This window comes from Canis lupus, chromosome 33 (genome assembly GCF_048164855.1).
Source record: "Canis lupus baileyi chromosome 33, mCanLup2.hap1, whole genome shotgun sequence".
In the NCBI taxonomy this organism is placed as follows: domain Eukaryota; kingdom Metazoa; phylum Chordata; class Mammalia; order Carnivora; family Canidae; genus Canis; species Canis lupus.
This window is the reverse complement of record NC_132870.1, coordinates 34,259,728-34,278,570: the sequence shown is the minus strand read 5'-3', so window position 1 is coordinate 34,278,570 and position 18,843 is coordinate 34,259,728. Positions and strand designations below refer to the sequence as shown.

Below are 18,843 nucleotides of genomic sequence, written 5' to 3'. Positions count from 1 at the left end.
CAGCCTAGATACTTTAATCCCATTTCTCAGCCTAGATACTTTATTCACTATTGGGGAAGTCCGCTTTCTATCTCCATATGTAATAGTAAGTAATGGCTTTCAGGCAAATCAATGAAAACTGAATATGGAAAGCCATTATCTTGCTTCTCAGTTTTATGCTTCTCATAACCTGATCTGCTCACAAGTGGTTAATCTAAAGAATCTGTTGCCCAGTGTCTCATTTTCCCTAAAACCTTTCTCTAGGAGGAAGTTCTGGCAAATAACAAAATGACAGTATTTTCTGATCCCGCCCTTGGTCTCATGCTCTTTCTTACCTCTGTTTATCTCTTATCTGTATCTCTCCTGGGGATTGTTTTCGTAAATTAAAAACGTCTCTACCGCTGGTGAAATGAAGATGCCCTTTATACTCCAAGCCTGGCAATAAAGTACCTTTGAGGTATACCAAATGAGTACCTCATCACCTCAAAACATCTTGCAAGACACCAATAGGTAGAATGATTTATACCACTGACTAATAGGTTATACCACTAATCCTGGTCGTATGCATATTTGGAGCACAGTAGAGACCATTTAGTTCACCAACTGAGTAACACATGATGATCTTTTGTCAATACCAATAACATTATATAGCAATTCTAATTCATTAAAATAACTTAGCCTGGAATGTTTGGTTGCTTAGCGGCTGGGATGGTAGGTGGGCATAAATTTGAAATAAGCAGATAATGGCTAGAATATTCACATTGTTGTAATTGCTGAAACCAATTTTTTTTTGCAACTATTTCTATTTGATGCAGTTCATTTAATCTTAAACATTCATTGAATGCCTACCATTTTCCAGATACTCAGGGTACAAAGATGAGTAAGTAGGGGATCCACCCTTTGAGGCATCCACATTCTAGTTAGGGAGAGAGCCATGTGAAAAACCAATAGTTAAAGTACAATCTATTAAGTACAAAAACAGTTCGGGGCTGTAGAAACAGAAAAGTGGGAGAGATCGGCTGCCTGACATGGTCTGGCCATTTCAGTTAATGAAAAATCACTTAAAAATTACCACCTGAAATACGTTCATTTTAAAAATAGACTCCCTAAGTAAATGTACTAATCTTTAGGAATCATTATTATTCCCCTCTACTAAAACTGCTAAAAGCTACAATCACTCTCTCTTAGATACTATTTCATTCACATATAATAGTTAAAGGACCTAGTCAAATAGGGATCTATCTGTGTATAGATCTCCTTCCTGGCTGAGGCAAATGTTCTTTTCTAAAGAAATGTGTATTCATGTTCTCTACCCCCCTGCAATGATAGAGTAGATGTGATCCAACCCAGACCTCCTCCTCTTCACTGACACATTTTAAGGACTCATACTCTAGGCAGTCAGGTAGCAAATAGCATATGATAAAGTAGGCACATTGCTAATAGGCATTTTAAAATGACTGTATTATCAAGGCACACAACTGCTTCACTTTATGCCAATACAATACTTTGTAATCAAAGCATTTGGATTCTAATTACTATTATTAAATTTCTAAAGCATAAGAAAGAGTATGTATGATTTAAAATTTAACTTTTGGGCAGCCCAGGTGGCTCAGCGGTTTAGCGCCGCCTTCAGCCCAAGGCCTGATCCTGGAGACCCCAGATCGAGTCCCACGTCGGGCTCCCTGCATGGAGCCTGCTTCTCCCTCTGCCTGTGTCTCTCCCCCTCTCTCTCTCTCTGTGTGTCTCTCATTAATAAATAAATAAAATCTTTAAATAAATAAATAAATAAAATTTGACTCTCATATTGTCCTTGTAATCTTTAAGATATCAAATAAAGAACTGAGAAATATTTGTCTCTGCACAGATTAATACACTCTAATGTATATAATGTATACACTATAAATGTGAAAATGAGTAATATGAGTAACAAGAGACTAGACTTCTTGACAAAATATCCAATCACAGCAAAATAATTGACACTTCACTTGGCTGTGCCTCAAACTAGCTTAATGGCCTTGGAGGAGACATCCAAAAACCCTGAATCTCCTATGTGACAAATGAATGGACTATTTTCTCTATTTTGAGAGGGAAAAAGTAAACTACATTAATGGAATTGAACTAGATGCTCTCTAGAGTTTCTCTGGGCTCAAATGTTATGAAAGCTTCTAACCATTCCCTTGGTTCTAACCTTCCAATCCATTCTCAGTGTAAGATACCAAGGCAGTTAACAATTAAGCTGTTATTAGTGAATCATGTGTTCTAAATGGTCACTTGCTAGGGTCTATTATTTTAGTGTCACAACCATGACCTGTAAATAATAAAGGCATTTGAGAAACTTATTAACTCTTAGAACCCTGAGGTACAGGTTATCGTATCAGACAAATCTACTAGAGAAATCCCAGTAGGAACACATGTGTTCCTAAGCATATAAAACCTCAACAGAGTAAGAAATATCTGAAAGGGTAAGACACCTCATCCTTCAAAATACTCCCTAGCGAAAAACTTTGCAAATGGCATACTGAAATGAAAACAGCCCTTCACACTTATGACCTAAGATACTTTCCAATGATAATAACAGACGCATCTAGGTCTACATATATAACACATGCATATGCTATATTTTTATGTGTCTGTGTGTGTGTGACCTGAGTGGGAAAGCCAAAGTAGTCACTGTAAACAAAAAGCTCAAAGTGGGGATCCCTACGTGGCTCAGTGGTTTAGAGCCTGCCTTTGGCCCAGGGCATGATCCTGGAATCCTGGGATCAAGTCCCATGTTGGGCTCCCTGCATGGAGCCTGCTTCTCCCTCTGCCTGTGTCTCTGCCTCTCTCTGTGTCTCTTGTGAATAAATAAATAAAATCGTAAAAAAAAAAAAAAAAAAAAAGCCCAAAGAGGAAAAAAAGAACAGAGAGGCTCACAGAGTCAGTCAAGCTTGGATCAAACTAGAAATTATGCAAGTTGGAGAACATTTTAAGTAATAACCTTATATAAGTCTCCAAAACCACTCCAAAGATGGTTTAAAAGTAAAATAAAATAGTGAAACTAATGGGCAAAAGGACCCATGGAAGAAAAGATAAGCCTGGGTTATAGGGAAAAAAGAAATATTCTCATGTGCTATGTATCTTAATGAAGGCTAAAGGATAGAAAAATAAAACCCATAAAATATTATTCTGGGGCACCTGGGTGGCTCAGTGGTTTAAGCGTCTGCCTTTGGCTCAGATCGTGATCCTGGGATCCTGGGATCCTGGGATCGAGTCCTGCATCGTGCTCCCTGCGGGGAGCCTACTTCTCCCTCTGTCTATGTCTCTGCCTCTCTCTGTGTGTTTTTCATGAATAAATAAATAAAATCTTTAAAAAATATAGAATTCTGTACTTGTGCTATATAGTTCAAGTTGCTGCAATTCAAGACAAATGTACAGGGACTAAAGATTCTTTAGAACAATCCTTTTCATCATCCATCCCTCCTTCAATCATGTGACCAAAAGAGGGATACAGCCCCCAAACAGAAACCAGAAAGTGCAGTCCTCTCTGGTCAGGAAAAAATGAAGACCTGGAGGTAACCCTCATCTGTGTAACATTATGAATGACTCAGAGAAGACAGACTATCTCACCAAGTCTTTTAGAAGCTACTTCTAAATCTGATTTTAGCTCCCTTCAAGGGTAGTTAATACATCACGTGGTGACCCTGGCAGAGAATATTTAAAGATTTGAAATGGGCTTGGTTAAATTCATGAATGGCTGAGGAAAGTTGAAATTAATTCCTATCCTCTACAGTTGATGTCAGAGAGAACAGCTGTGCCCTCAAAGGCCTCCACTGGCAGCATCGGTTTGAACTACTAGGTGGTACAGGCCTGAAATCTGGCAAGCTCTATTTTTTTCATGTTACATGAAATATATCAAAGTATTACTTATTAAATGCACTTCTAAAGGATTAGAATAAGGGATGCCTGTGTGGCTCAGTGGTTGGGCATCTGCCTTTGGCTCAGGGTGTGATCCTGGGGTCCCAGGATTGAGTCCCACATCAGGCTCCCGGCACGGAGTCTGCTTCTCCCTCTGCCTGTGTCTCTGCCTCTCTCTGTATCTCTCATGAATAAATAAAGTCTTTAGAAAAAAAATAAAGGATTAGAAAAAGTCTACAGGCTGTATATTGCCATCACATTATTTCTCCACCAGAAAATTCTGCCCAGTGACTGTCCTTATCCAATGCCTGTATGAAAAAATACAGATTTGCTCTTCGTCAGGCTCTAAAAATGTTTTGATATGTAGTGACCAGAGATTTAGTAGAGTTGTTGTAAGTGGCTATTTTCAGATTTTCAAGAGTAGAAATAGTTTCAGTAACGAGCAAAATTATAGAACAAACTTGTTGCTTCCTGGTAAATGCCATCAGATGTTGAGATTAAATCCAGAGAGCCAGCCTGAGGTAAGAAACCCCAACGACAAGAGATCCGCAGGTATGACCCCTACGAGTTTGACATAATAATACAAAACAAACTGGGATGGAGAAGAGACAAAAGGGATTCGCTGACAGCTCAACCAGAAAAAAAGGACTTACGTTTGACTTAGATAGAAGACAGGGTTTTGTTAAAGTACAATCAATTCCATCTTTGAAATGAAATCGCAATGGGGCAGGATTGCTTTAAAACAGTTATTTACTAAAAATTAGTCAGCTCCTTAGTTTGATAGAAATTACTACTTTATTTTCATTGTTGGACATAAGCTGTTTAGTGGTTATGATTGCTACAAGAAGACCCTCTATTCCCATGGTTTCTGTTTATTTGACTTCAGTGAACCTAATCTAGATGTGGAAACCGGTCATTGTGCTATATGGGAGAGAAAAGAGCAAATTCTGTGGTTAATTAAAAGAAAAACCACTTATGCTCATTAGAGCTACATAACTACATTCTCCTCACATACTACAGTTATTAATCAAAAGTCTATTTCCCAGCCAGTCTATTGGCCATGTGGCAAAATGGCCTCTCAGCATTGGAGAGAGGCTCCATCAAAGGAACATGCTCCAGGGAAATGGTGCATCCTCAAGGGAAGGGACCTTAGTCGGCTCTACTGTCTTAACTACTTTTTCGAGTAGCATTTGCTAGCCAATGATAACCAATCCTATCTCTTCCAAAAATCAAAACTGACAAATTGACCTTTATATTTAGAAAAGATTACCAAGGAGTTCAGCAAACCTTACTTCTGGTAGTGGGCCGGCTGGTTTGGTTAGGATTCCTCCTACATACACAACATTAGGCAGAGTGGGTCTTGGAAACTCCAGCGCTACATCTGTACACAGCATCCACAGACTGGACCCATGGACCAAGTCGTACATGGACTTCTCTGGCAGCAGGTTGTACTTCTGCATTATCCTTTCATATTTGGGAAGAACCAGAAAGCTGACCCCTAATCTGGAAATGAGGTAAACGCCGGTATTTTTCATCCTCTGCAGCAAGTTCATGTGGTCTGTGAGGAGTGAGTTAAACTCTGGGACGTAAGCTAATGGGGCAGGAGCACCCACTTCCGCAGGATACCAAAGGCCAGTTGAAAATACAGCATATTTAACTCCTAAAAGATGAGCTATCACAAATCCACACATGTCATTAGGGTCCACCAGCAGCAGGTCAAACTTTTCCTTCTTCAGACCCTGAATCAGGGCACGGTTGCCAACCATCATATCACAGTTCTTGGTATAGTGATCTAGTATGTCAAACAGTTCGATTGCTGTTAATCTCCCAGAGAAAATATTCCGCATTTTGGACTGCAGGAAAGCATCGGAGGTGGTACTGTTAAAAATTCCTGGGTATCGCTGGAGGCTGTAATGATTAGATGGCGCGATGTCTCTGCCTTCGGAGAGAAGAAACACTGTACGGTGGCCTCTCTCATGCAAGGCTGAGGCTAGTGTCTTGAAAATGTACATATGGCTCTCAAACATAATTGGCGGCACGATGATGATTTTGGCGGCCTTCGCTATCCCAACAGCACTCCACAGGAGCATGAAATACGGAGTGTAAGACTTCATAGCTGAAATGACAACCGGAAAACCACTTAAAACAAAGTACAATCCTTACCCTGCAAAACAACCACAGAATTTTTTTCGTAGTATCTCTCGTGATCCACTACTCTGTCTAAGTATCACTGTTTAAAAGTATCCTGAGGGATCCCTGGGTGGCGCAGCGGTTTGGCGCCTGCCTTTGGCCCAGGGCGCGATCCTGGAGACCCGGGATCGAATCCCATGTCGGGCTCCCGGTGCATGGAGCCTGTTTCTCCCTCTGCCTGTGTCTCTGCCTCTCTCTCTCTGTGACTATCATAAATAAATAAAAATTAAAAAATAATAATAATAAAAAAATAAAAGTATCCTGATACTGGTTTAATTACATCTCTATTTTTGAAAGACAATTTTTTTAAGGTATAGAGCTGACCACAAAGCTGACAGAAACTGAAATATACTTAAAACGTATCCATTTCAGAGCACATGACTGCATCATTAATAGAGAACTAGATTTCTTTTAGAGAACTAGATTTATGAAAATCTGAAATAAAACTTTTCTAAGATTGAATGTCTGCAGATCTTTCTTCTTTGAATAATCGCTGTAAGGTATCTATGGAACATCTGTTTATCTTTTAATTAAACATCAATGCTAATTTCAGGAAGAAGAGCCAAGATTTTTTATTTCTGGGTGCCATCAGCATGTATGTCTCTTTTTAAATCATTTGATCACAGCAGTTACATTCCCAGTTATCACCAAAGCATATCAAAGAAAGATTATGTTTTAAAAAATAATCCTTTTAAGTTAACAGTTCTATAGAAAAGACATTTTTCTACAGGAAAAATTACTTTATTGTGCATTTCCCCTTTACCTAAATACCCTGATGTGTCCTGGCAGTCTCTATTTATGCAATCTCTATCAATTCACCAATTCATCTCAGGGCACTGAAAGAAACTTTTAATAGAAAAATCCAAGAGAATTAACGGGATCTTTGTAAATGCTTATGGAAGAACTGATGATGAACGAATATATCCCAGACCACACTTCCTTGTGTTGTATCTGTAACTCAGGTGCAAATAGCAAATTAGAGGATGGCTGTACACATGACACCTATCACTTCTCCTACCTTTCATGGTAGTAGATTATGTACAATAGTTAGAGTTGTCCTCTGTTATTTTTTAGAATTAAGTGTCCTACCTCTGGGGGCTACATAGTGTGCAAACTCCTCCTACCCTACCCAGTATAATTTTTACTTAGACTCTAAGTTAGCCTCCAAATAGAAAAAAGATCTAAACAGTAGTTAACCATGCAAGCTGGATCTTTTTACCTGGAGGAACAACTTAAAATAGATTTATATGCACATTACCAAATCAATATCTATTTTTACTCATTATCATATATTAACCAGCCTACTCTCACAAACTCCCACCAACTAAATGCAGTTTTAGCAACTATACCTTCTCAACATTCAAACACCTAAGTAACCTAAGAAAAACAAAAAAGAAAGTCAATAGCAGGCAAATGATGGATTCTTCCAATATCAAGATTAAACTATGAAAAATCTATCTCCAGGTGCCTTTTCCCTCTCCAATGAAATTTTCAAGCTATTTCTAGATGTTGACCCTATACCATTAAGAGTAAACAGAAGTAATGCACGTTATAAGCACATAAAAGCCTGTGTTAAATGTTGCTTGAATTAAATAAGGGCTTTAAAAAAATAAATTTGGAGAAAACATTATTTCTATAACAATGAAGTAAGTTTATTTTATAGTTAAATGGTCAATGAATAGACAATCTTTTGTAAAAAAATTTTTTAAGATTTATTTATTTATTTAAGAGAGAGAAAGAGAGAGAGAGAGAGAGAGAACGCACCAGAGAACACACATAGCGGGAACAGCAGAGGGAGAGGGACAGCAGGCTCCCCACTGAGCAGGAAGCTTGACATGGGGCTTGATCCCCCGGACCCTGGGATCATGACCCAAGCAGTTGGCAGACACTTAACCTACCAAGCCACCCAGGCATCCCTAAATAGCCAATCTTGGAGGAAACTTCCCTGGCCTTATTCTACTGTACTGTCTCTCTGTGGTGCAGCCTCCAAATCCAAGGAATTAAAAATTAGGGATTCTCAGTAGAGATGTTCCTAATTCTAGGGATGAAATTTATGCAAACACAGTTATTGCAGCAGCTAGGGTCCACTGCTGTTATTAATACTACCTGTCACTATTTGCTTGTCCAAGAAGACATTAACAGCTGAGGGACCAATCATAGGAACTGCTCTGTCCATTGTCTTTTGCATTTAGCTGAGCAGCAAACACACAGTTTATTCAGTAGCAGTTAAAACCACTGCTTTATCTACCATAAAGAAGATACAAAATAAAAAATAATAGTAGGGAAACCAACCCTTTCACTGAGCTTCTTATTCTATTCTTGCTTTTTGATTTTAATATTTTATTTCAGTAATTACTATAAAGTAAAAAGAAATCACAGAAAAAAATCTTTAAATGCACAACTGCCTGTGTTCAAGAACAGTATTGTTCAATAGAGCTTTCTGTGAATATGAAAATGTTCTATATCCCTCCTATCCAATACTGGGCAGCTGAAGTGTAGTTACTGTGATTGGGAAACTGAATTTTAAATTTTAACATGTGGCTAAATTAATTTAGTACTAGTGGCTACAGTACTAATATAAAGTTAGAAAAGTGCATATATTCTGTCTATATAGATTCTGAAAGTATGCAAAAATACAAATATTTGTGACAAAATATCTTATAAAAACAATGTCTATTAGGTCTTCATGAAAAAATACTGATTACCAACAAAGAAGCATCATTTGTGCAAGTGTGTCATTCTGCTGTTCAAATACAAGACTAAGTATGAAGGACTATAACAGTACTTTAATCTCATAAACATCACTGCAGTGGATAACAGAATGACTAATACAACTACCAACAAATAGTAAGATTCTTAAAAACAAACAAACAAAACAAAACAAAACAAAATAGTAAGATTCTTGCTAGTCCAGACTTATCAGAGTGTGTCTACTGATAAGCTGAAGTTAATTAATATTAAAAATTTCTGTTCTAAAGATAATGTCAAGAGAATGAGAAGACAAGCCACAGACTGGGAGAAAACATTTGTAAAAGACACATCTGATAAAGGACTGTTGTCCAAAATACACAAAGAACTCTTAAAATTCAACAATAAGAAAGTAACCAACATAATTTTAAATAGGGCTGAAGACCTTAATAGGTAACTCATAAAGAAAACATACGGATGGCAAAGGAGCATATAGGAAGATGCTCCACATCATAAGTCATCAGGGAAATGCAAAATTAAAACCATGAGATACCACTACACACCTGTCAGAATGGCCAAGATCCAAAACACTGATAATGCCAAATGCTGGAGAGAATACAGAGCAACAGGGATCCCTGGGTGGCGCAGTGGTTTGGCGCCTGCCTTTGGCCCAGGGCGCGATCCTGGAGACCCGGGATCGAATCCCACATCGGGCTCCTGGTGCATGGAGCCTGCTTCTCCCTCTACTTGTGTCTCTGCCTCTCTCTCTCTCTCTCTGTGACTATCATAAATAAAATTAAAAAAAAAAGAATACAGAGCAACAGGAACTCTCAGGGGGAATGTAAAATGGTACAGCCACATTAGAAGGCAGGTGGTGGTTTTTTACAAAACTAACATATGATCCAGCAATTGTGCTCCTTGGTATTTACCCAAGAGTTGAAAATGTATGTGCACACAAAGACCTGTACACGGATGTGCATAGCAGCTTCATTCATAATTGCCAAAACTTGGAAGCAATCAACATATCCTCCAGCAGGTAAATGGATAAATAAACTGGAGTGGAATATTACTCAGTGCTAAAAAGAAAATGAACTATCAAAACATTAAAAGACAGGAAAGAAACTTAAATGCATTTTAGGTGATATGCATATTACTTACGATATGCATATAATAGTGTAAATTACAAGAGTAATTTTTAATTTAACATTTTCTATAATGGACATATGTTACTCTTCTCTTAATAAAAATAATAAGTATTGTTTTTATTTTTATTTTTTTAAAGATTTTATTTATTTATTCATGACAGACACAGAGAGAAAAAGAGGCAGAGACACAGGCAGAGGGAGAAGCAGACTCCATGCAGGGAGCCTGATGTGGGACTTGATCCTGGGACTCCAGGATCATGTCCTAGGCTGAAGGCAGGTGCTAAACCGCTGAACCACCCAGGGGTCCCATAAGAATTGTTTTTAAATAATATGTGATGAAAGTAACTCATTTACAATAACAATAAAGTACATAGGGGATCACTGGGTGGCTAGGCGGTTTGGCGCCTGCCTTTGGCCCAGGGGGCGATCCTGGAGTCCCCAGATCGGGATCAAGTCCCGCATCGGGCTCCCGGCATGGAGCCTGCTTCTCCCTCTGCCTGTGTCTCTACGTCTATCATAAATAAATAAATCTTTAAAAAAAAACATAAACAATAAAGTACATAAAGTACTTTTGAAATTAACTAAAAAGGATATTTGTTTGCTATACTAAGTTCAACAAGCCTTTCCCTAAAGACATACACATAGAAATAATACTAGTTGTATAAAAATACTTTATTATTTTGATGAAAGATGGTATTTGAAAAAAGTCAATCCTCCCCATAAGTAGACTGAACAAATTCCTCACAAAATCCCACTAGATAGTTCATTTTGTTTTGTTTGGAATTTGACCAAATTATACCCATGTTCACTTGTTAGAAGATACAAGAGAGAATACGCTTTTAAAAAAATTAACAGTAAAGCCTCAGGACAGCAAGGGTAAATGTTAAAACATATTTTTAAAAATAATTAAAACACTATGAATTTAGCCTAAGAATTCTACTTCAAATAGGTAGAATTACAAGAAGGTAGGTAGAAAGCCTTGAATAAATACGAATTTATTCGTATAAGAATTCATATAAATAAGAATTCCTTGAATAAATACGAACATCACATGAGATGAAGAAAGCAAAACAAGTAGATTAGGAAGGAATAACTTCCTATCGAAATGGAGTGTTAAAAAATTGGCTTTATACTTGAGAAACAGAATCACTGAATTTTTTATCTCAGACTTTCCCCAAAGTAAATCAGATAGAATAGCATTAATTTTTTTAATACAGCCAATAAAAGTGTTGAGCTTTAAATGATCTCTGGAAAGAGAAGGAAACAAGGTGAGCAGAAAGAAAAGAAATTCTTATTGCAGATTCTTATTAGATTTGACTACATAATCATAGAATATTTTTGGAATGTTTGAAACATCTGGAGCAGAGGTTTCCAGTCCAAGATGACTGACTGAGCACAAATGTTTTCACTCCTTTCTTCCTAAAGCTTCTTTAGAAATGATAGGAAAGTACATAAAAGGGCATATCTAATATCTCTGAGAATTGGTATAAGGAAATGAGGTGTGGGCAGGGCTACAGTCATCAGTGTAATAGATTTTTGACAAATTTCTAGAAAACAAATGCTAAGAATAGCTTACTGAGGAATAAAAGTGAACGGAGGAAGTCATGCCCAGAACACACAAGAGAATCCTGTAGCAGAGGTGAAAACAGCTTCCAGAATGGCGGAGAGCTTAAGTGGACAAGCCTGGGAGCTATAGTGGGTGGAGCAAGAAATCACAAGGGAGAGCTCTGGAAAGAGGAGTTGGAGCAGTTTTCCCCATCTATTACATCTTCCCTTCACTTCCGTGGAGGTAAAGCAGAGGCAGTTGCATTTACTCCCCAAAGTAAAAATGCACATCAGTTCTCTAGATAGAGAGATAAGCTGCCTAAAGAGTGATTAGAACAGATAACTCAAGGTAACACCCTCCTAAAGCTGGCATCCGGGAGGTGGCTTTGCGCTCCTTCTCTATGCACCTTAGAGAAAGCGCTGGCCACCGAACACACCACACCACATTCATACACAGTTTGAACCTAACCTCCCAGTTAGAGGCAAGGAGCTAAAATCTGCCAAATAACTGAACAAAGCAAACTAGATTTTTCCTTTATAAAATTTGCAGGAACATCATTTTGAATGATAACACAGTTTTAGGCCGGTGATGAAAATGTAAACTGGTGCAACTGTTTTGGAAAACAACTGGCACATCATTTTACATTTATGTAATGACTCTACATCAGAAATACCAGCATGCAGGCTGCCCGGGTGGCTCAGCAGTTTAGCGCCGCCTTCAGCCCAGGGCGTGATCCTGGAGACCTGGGATCGAGTCCCATGTCAGGCTCCCTGCATGGAGCCTGCTTCTCCCTCTGCCTGTGTCTCTGCCTCTTTCTCTCTCTTCCTGTGCTTCTCATGAATAAATAAAATTTAAAGAAAAGAAATACCCGCATGCATACATAGATGTTTCTGTATTTACTTTTAACAGCAAATAGCCAGAAACCAATAGGAATCCAGCAATTGAGGATTAATCACATCATAGTACATTTTACAATGGAGTATTATAGAAAATTATATGTATATCACATACATGTATACACAAAATGATTATATTCACTCACAAAGTAAATAAATTGTTACTAGTAGTCAATTTGGATTTTCAAATTGAGGGATTTTGTTTCTCACTTTTATATTTCCAGGTTTTTGAAGTTTTCTATCAAAAATATGTAATATTTATAACACATTCATTCCATTTCCATGCCCCTGGAGCTTTACTCCCACTCTCCTCGATCAAATCTCTTGAAGTATTAGTGTCTATACTAAAATATATTTAATTAATTAAAGATATATAAATATATTAAATATCAGTAAGTGAACCCTACTTACTCCCCAGATAATTAAAGCCTGGCATTGCCTCCACCACCACTCTGCCCAAACACTCATTTTAAGGGCACTAAATACCTCATAATATTCACACAAATGCCCTTTCCTCTGAACATTTATCTAATTGGACTTCTTTCTGACACTATACACTAATAATCCCTTTTCTCCTCCAATTCTTTCTTAGTTCTGAGATGCTACTGCTACTTGACTGTATTCCACTGTCACAGTATTGAAGAAAATACAGAATCCAAAGACTCTAAACAAATTTCATTTTACATATCAGCCCATCCTTTCTTCTTTATATTAAAAATCATTTCTATGTTTGCATTCACGACAAGAAACAATGCCAGTTTTAATAAGAGTGCACACCTCTCACCATAGGGAAGCCATTAACATTTAAGTGCAAATTAATTCAGCAAGGATATGAGAGTAGCACTTTACTTGAAAGCTGTGTATCCAAAACACTCATTTGTAAAAGTGATCCATCTAAGGCCAAGTCCTTAGAACACCAGGAAAAAAAAAAAATTTAATTAGCTCTATCATTCTTGCTCCTAAACCTCAATGGTTCACTTCCACTGAAATTCAACAACAGAACACCCCAATATACTACTAAGATTTTTTTAAAGATTTATTTATTTAGTTTAGAGAGAAAAAAAGAGAGAGCCAGGGGAAGGGGCAGAAGGAGAGGGAGTCTTCAGTAGACTCCATGCTCAGCGCGTAGATGACACGGAGATCACCACCTGAGCCAAAACCAAGAGTAGGAAGCTTAACCTACTGCGCCACCCAACTGCCCCTATACTACTGGGATTTTATTTTTAAGATAAAAAAAATAAATTTCATGAATCCCTCATTTTTCCCATTTTCTCAAGCAGGAGTCATAGTATCAGTCTAACAGCTACCTTAGGAGACCTCTATCAACCCTACTTTAAAATGCTATTTTCACCTATTTAGTAAAAAAAAAGAAAAAAAAAAGAGAATCATCAGTGGCTACCATATGAAAGATCATTTCTGTGGTTTTTGTTATTTGAGGCTAAATCATGAATAATGCTGAACTGAAAAGTATACATGAGGATGAACTATACAGGAAAAGAAAAATGGCAAGCACATAAACTATAGGAAAGAATTTAAGCTTTTGTAGCCTGCCAGCCCAGCAGCTCAACAATTCAGGAAAAAGAGGGGGAAAAGAAAGAGAGGCAAACCAAGAAACAGGCTCTTAACTCTAGAGAACAAACTGAGGATTACCATAGGGGAGGAGTGGTAGAGGGGTGAAACAGGTGATGGGAATGAAGAAAGGTGATGAGCACCAGGTGCTGTATGGAAGTATGGAATCACACTATGTTGTACACCTGAAACTAATATTACACTGTACGTTAACTAACTGGTATTTGAATAAAAACTTGAAAGAAAACCAATCATTTTAAACAAGAATTAATCAAAGTGTTTTTGCATTAAAGGAAAAACAAAATAAAAGCTAAAGGGAAATTTGGGACACCTGGGTGGCTCAGTAGTTGAGCGTCTCCCTCCAGCTCAGGGCATGGTCCCAGAGTCCTGGGATTGAGTCCCACATCAGGCTCCAGGAGCCTACTCCTCCCTCTGCCTATGTCTCTGTCTCTCTCATTAAATAAATAAATAAATGAAATCTTTACAAAAAAAGGCTAAAGGGAAATTTAAAATCATGTCTATTATGTGAATTGAGCTATTTAGAAAAATGAACTGGATGATTTAGTCCCCAAAGCAGATTATGTAGTCTGGCAAGCTGAATAGCTAAATTTCTCAGTACTTTTAAGTTTCCCCAGTATTTCGTATTATGAAGACTGCAATAAGATGAAAAAATATATCAATCATAACTACCACCAGAGGTCAACCTTGGTACTACATGAAATATTGTTAGAATAATTTCATCTCTCTTCAAAGCACCTTTTATAAGTAAGCCTAGGAAAATACCATCCAGTAAAATTAAAAATAAAAAAAATCAAATCAAATCTATCAAAGTAAAGACTAATTATGAATCATTACCAGTGCTTTTAAATAAATACCAACAGCATTTTTCACAGAACTAGAACAAATAATCCTAAAATGTGTATGGAACTGATGAGAGAGCAGAAGTCTATCTGAGGACAAAGCATAAACTGATACCCCACACCCCCAGCCCAGGTAGGATACGTGTGACATTCCTCAGGCTCTCATGGCTGCCCTTTTTTTTTTTTTTTTTTTTTTAAATCAATAACCTAGCTTCCGGAAGGAAATGTAGATACAATTAAATGTCCTTATAACCTGCAGCCCAAAAAAAAAAAAAAAAAAAAAATAACCTGCAGCCCATAGACAAGATACTTGAAATAGGCGGAGCATAATGTTCCTCCAGGAAGTTCCCAACAGTCTTAATGTTAATGCTTTGCCAGAGGAAAAACAGCATTAACTTGACAATGGCCTCCAATATCTTGCAGATCCTCCTCAGCATAAGAAAATCCTTTCCTTACCTCGAACTCCCAGATATATATAATCAGCCACCCCTCACAAGCCCAGGGCAGCAGCTCTTCCTGCTCACAGGTCCTGTCCCCAGGCTTTAGTAAAACCACCATTTTGCACCAAAGACATCTTAAGAATTCTTTCCTGGTCGTTGGCTCCAGACCTCACCGTACCAAACCCCGCCTATACTGCCTATATTCCAAAACTACATCAGAGCCCCAAAACACCTGAATAGCCAGAGCAATCTTGAGAAAGAAGAACAAAGCTGAAGGTATTACAATCCTGATTTCAAGATATACTACAAAGCTATAATAATCAAAACAGTAAGGTACTGGCACAAAAACATACATATAGATCAATAGAACAGGACAGAGAGACTGGAAAAAACCCACACCTACATGGTCAATTAAGCTGCGACAAAGGACACAAGCACACAAAAAGGGGAAAAGAGTTTTTTTGATAAATGCTGCTGGAAAAACAGCAGATACATGCAAAAGAATGAAACTGGACTACTTTCTTACACAAAAATAAAACTGAAAATAAAATGAATTAAAGACATAAATTTGAGACCTGAGGCTATAAAAAACTCTGAGAAGAAAATATGAATAGTAATCCTTTGGAAATCATCCTTAACATTTTTCTACATAGGTCTCCTCAGGCAAGGGAAACAAAAACAAAAAATATACTGGAACTACACAAAAATGAAAAGCTTTTACACAGCAAAGGAAACCATCAACAAAACAAAGAGGCAACCTAGTGACTGGGAGAAGACATTTGCAAATGATATATGTGATAAGGGGCTAATATCCAAAATATATAAAGAACCTACACAACTCAACACAAAAACAAACAAAAAAATCTGATAAAAAATTAGGCAGAGGACCTGAAAGAGATATTTTTCCACAGAAGACATGAGAATGATCAACAAACTCACAAAAAGATGCTCAACATCACTAATCATCAAGGAAATGAAAATTAAAACCACAGTGGAATATCGCCTCACACCAGTCAGAATGGCTAGTATCAAAAAGACAAGAGATAACAAGTGTAGGTGAGGATGTAGAGAAAAGGGAACCTTATGCATCGTTGATGGAAATGTAAATTAGTGCAGCTACTATGGAAAAAATTATGGAGGTTCCTCAAAACATTAAAAATAGAAATATCATATGATCCAATAATTCCACTACTAGGTATTTATCCAAAGAAAATGAAAACATAAATTTGAAAATTTATATGTTTACTGTAGCATTATTTACAAAAGCCAAGATAAGGAAGTCACCAAAGTACCCACTGATAGATGAATAAAGAAGATGTAGTGTATATGCACAATATATTACTCAGCCACAAAAAAGAAATGAGAACTTGCCATTGGCAACAACACGGATGGACTGAAAGGGTATTATGCTAAGTGAAACAAGTCAGAGAAAGACAAGTATGGTATAAATTTCACTTATATGAGGAATCTAAAAAACAAAACAAATGAACAAACCCAAAACAGATTTAAATATAGAGGACTGGTGGTGGCCAAAGGAAAATTGGGAGGGGTGTGTGTGAAATAGGTAAAAGGGTTTAAGAAGTACAAACTTCCAGTTCTAAAATAATTAAGTCATGGAATTGAAATGTAGAACATAGGAAATATAGTCAGTAATATTGTAATAACATCAGATGGTGACAAATAGTGACTACAGTTACTGTGGTGAGCACTGAGGAAGGTACAGAATTGTCCAATCACTATTTGCCACCTAAAACTAATATAACACTGAATGTGTATTTTACTTTAATTTAAAAGAGAAAATAAAATCTAATTTCTGTACCCACTAGCACAATTTAAGCTCCAAAAGGATAGAGATTTTAGTAAAAGCAGGTAACTATTTTATTCTCATTGCTAACTTTAATTTAAAAGAGAAAATAAAATCTAATTTCTGTACCCACTAGCACAATTTAAGCTCCAAAAGGATAGAGATTTTAGTAAAAGCAGGTAACTATTTTATTCTCATTGCTAACCATGTAGTAAGTACTCAATAAATATTTACTGAATGAACTGACTGCAATTACGATTTTGAACCAGGATATGCAGTTGGACCACAGGCACTGTCACCTACAGTCCCATCTTTTCCTTTAATCTTAAATGAATGAAATGCAATTTTATCAATTGCCTTACTTCTCAACAAAATCATAATCAAAAGCTTTTGCCTGAGGCATTGTAATCTGAATTACAGAGAAAATTTCTAGGGTAATGTGTATTGCAGTTGGAGGAAGAAAGCAGCAAAATACATATTCCGTCTCAGCTTTTCCTTAAATCTAGGGATCTTTTTTCATCTTATTTATTAACTTCTTACACATTCAATGTGTAAATGACCAAGAAAACGACCATGATATTTATTTATTTATTCATGAGAGAGAGAGAGAGAGAGGCAGAGGGAGAAGCAGGCTCCATGCCCGGAGCCTGATGTTGGACTCGATCCCAAGACTCCAAGATCACGCCCTGGGCGGAAGGCAGGTGCTAAACCACTGAGCCACCCGGGAATCCCCATGACTGTGATATTAAATAACAAAAGAATGTGACGAGAAGCTGGAATTTATTGGATGTCATAATAGGCATATGAGAGACAGCTGGAGCATAATTTTCCTCCTCTTTGCTTTAGCTCGGCTCATTGCCAGAAAGACCAAAGTCATTTCATAGCCTGTCTAGGAGCTAGTTTTAGTGATAAAAAGTAAGTTCTGGTGAAAGTACATGGGCTAAAAGCGGAAGTGATACGTGCAATCTCTAATTTATTCCTTTAGAGGTTTCACTTTTCACTTTCCTGGTAGCTGGGAGAAAAACATGGTAATGATTAACATCCTGGACCATGCAGGCTGAAGTATACAGCAGGAAAGGTCCAACAACAAAGATTACGTGAGTGACGCTGTGGAAGGAGACTATCAGCCCTGCCTTGCTCATGCCCATTATGACCATTCTCTGGGAAGCCACTAAACTACTTTTTTCTAAAGTCATTGTTTTTTGAGCCTCTGTTTCCAGCACTGGGGTGACCAGCCATCCTGCTTTGCCCAGAACTGAGGGGATTTTCAGGATGTGGAACTGCCAGTGTCATTATCTGGGCAAACCAGAACAAGCTGGTCGCCCTCTAGCTCGGGTCTTCCATCCATTTTTTTTTTTTTTTAAGATTTTATTTATTTATTTGAGAGAGAGAGAGAGAGAGAGAGAGCAAGAGCATGAGTAGGGGGAGAAGGAGAAGCGGACTCCCTGCTGAGCTGGGAACGCGACCTGGCCCTCGATGCCAGGCCCCTGGGATCATGACCTGAGTTGAAGGGAGACACTTAACAGACTGAGCCACCCAGGTGCCCCTTGGGTCTTCCATCCTAACATAACACTATTAACAGCAGATCTTAAAAAGAGCTGTACTTTGTACTATGTACCTTCCCTACCTCATAGGTTTTATGAGCATGATCTCATTCTACACTGAGACCACACCAAGGGAGAAGAGTTGTTCTCATCTCACAGACAAGAAGAATAAGATTGAGGAAGATAAGAACTTTAGCAAGATCTAGCATCTTGTATACTGCCAAAGTTCAGGTCCTCAACCGTATAACCCACTTTCATATCCCACCATGTGAAGAAGAAAACGAA

General features: G+C 37.7%; 1 protein-coding gene across 5 annotated transcripts in view; it reads right to left on the bottom strand.

Moving 5' to 3' along the window:
- The window catches only part of UGT8 (UDP glycosyltransferase 8), a 104,803-nt gene that overhangs the window by 68,459 nt on the left and 17,501 nt on the right, over nucleotides 1-18,843 (bottom strand). For all 5 annotated transcript variants that reach the window (XR_012023257.1, XR_012023256.1, XR_012023258.1 and 2 more), the window contains exon 2: nucleotides 5,169-5,992. Coding sequence is in view for 1 of the 5 variants with exons in the window: in XM_072810223.1 (XP_072666324.1) it covers nucleotides 5,169-5,990 (822 nt within the window). In the remaining 4 variants the exon portion in view is untranslated. The remainder of the gene's footprint in view (nucleotides 1-5,168; nucleotides 5,993-18,843) is intronic.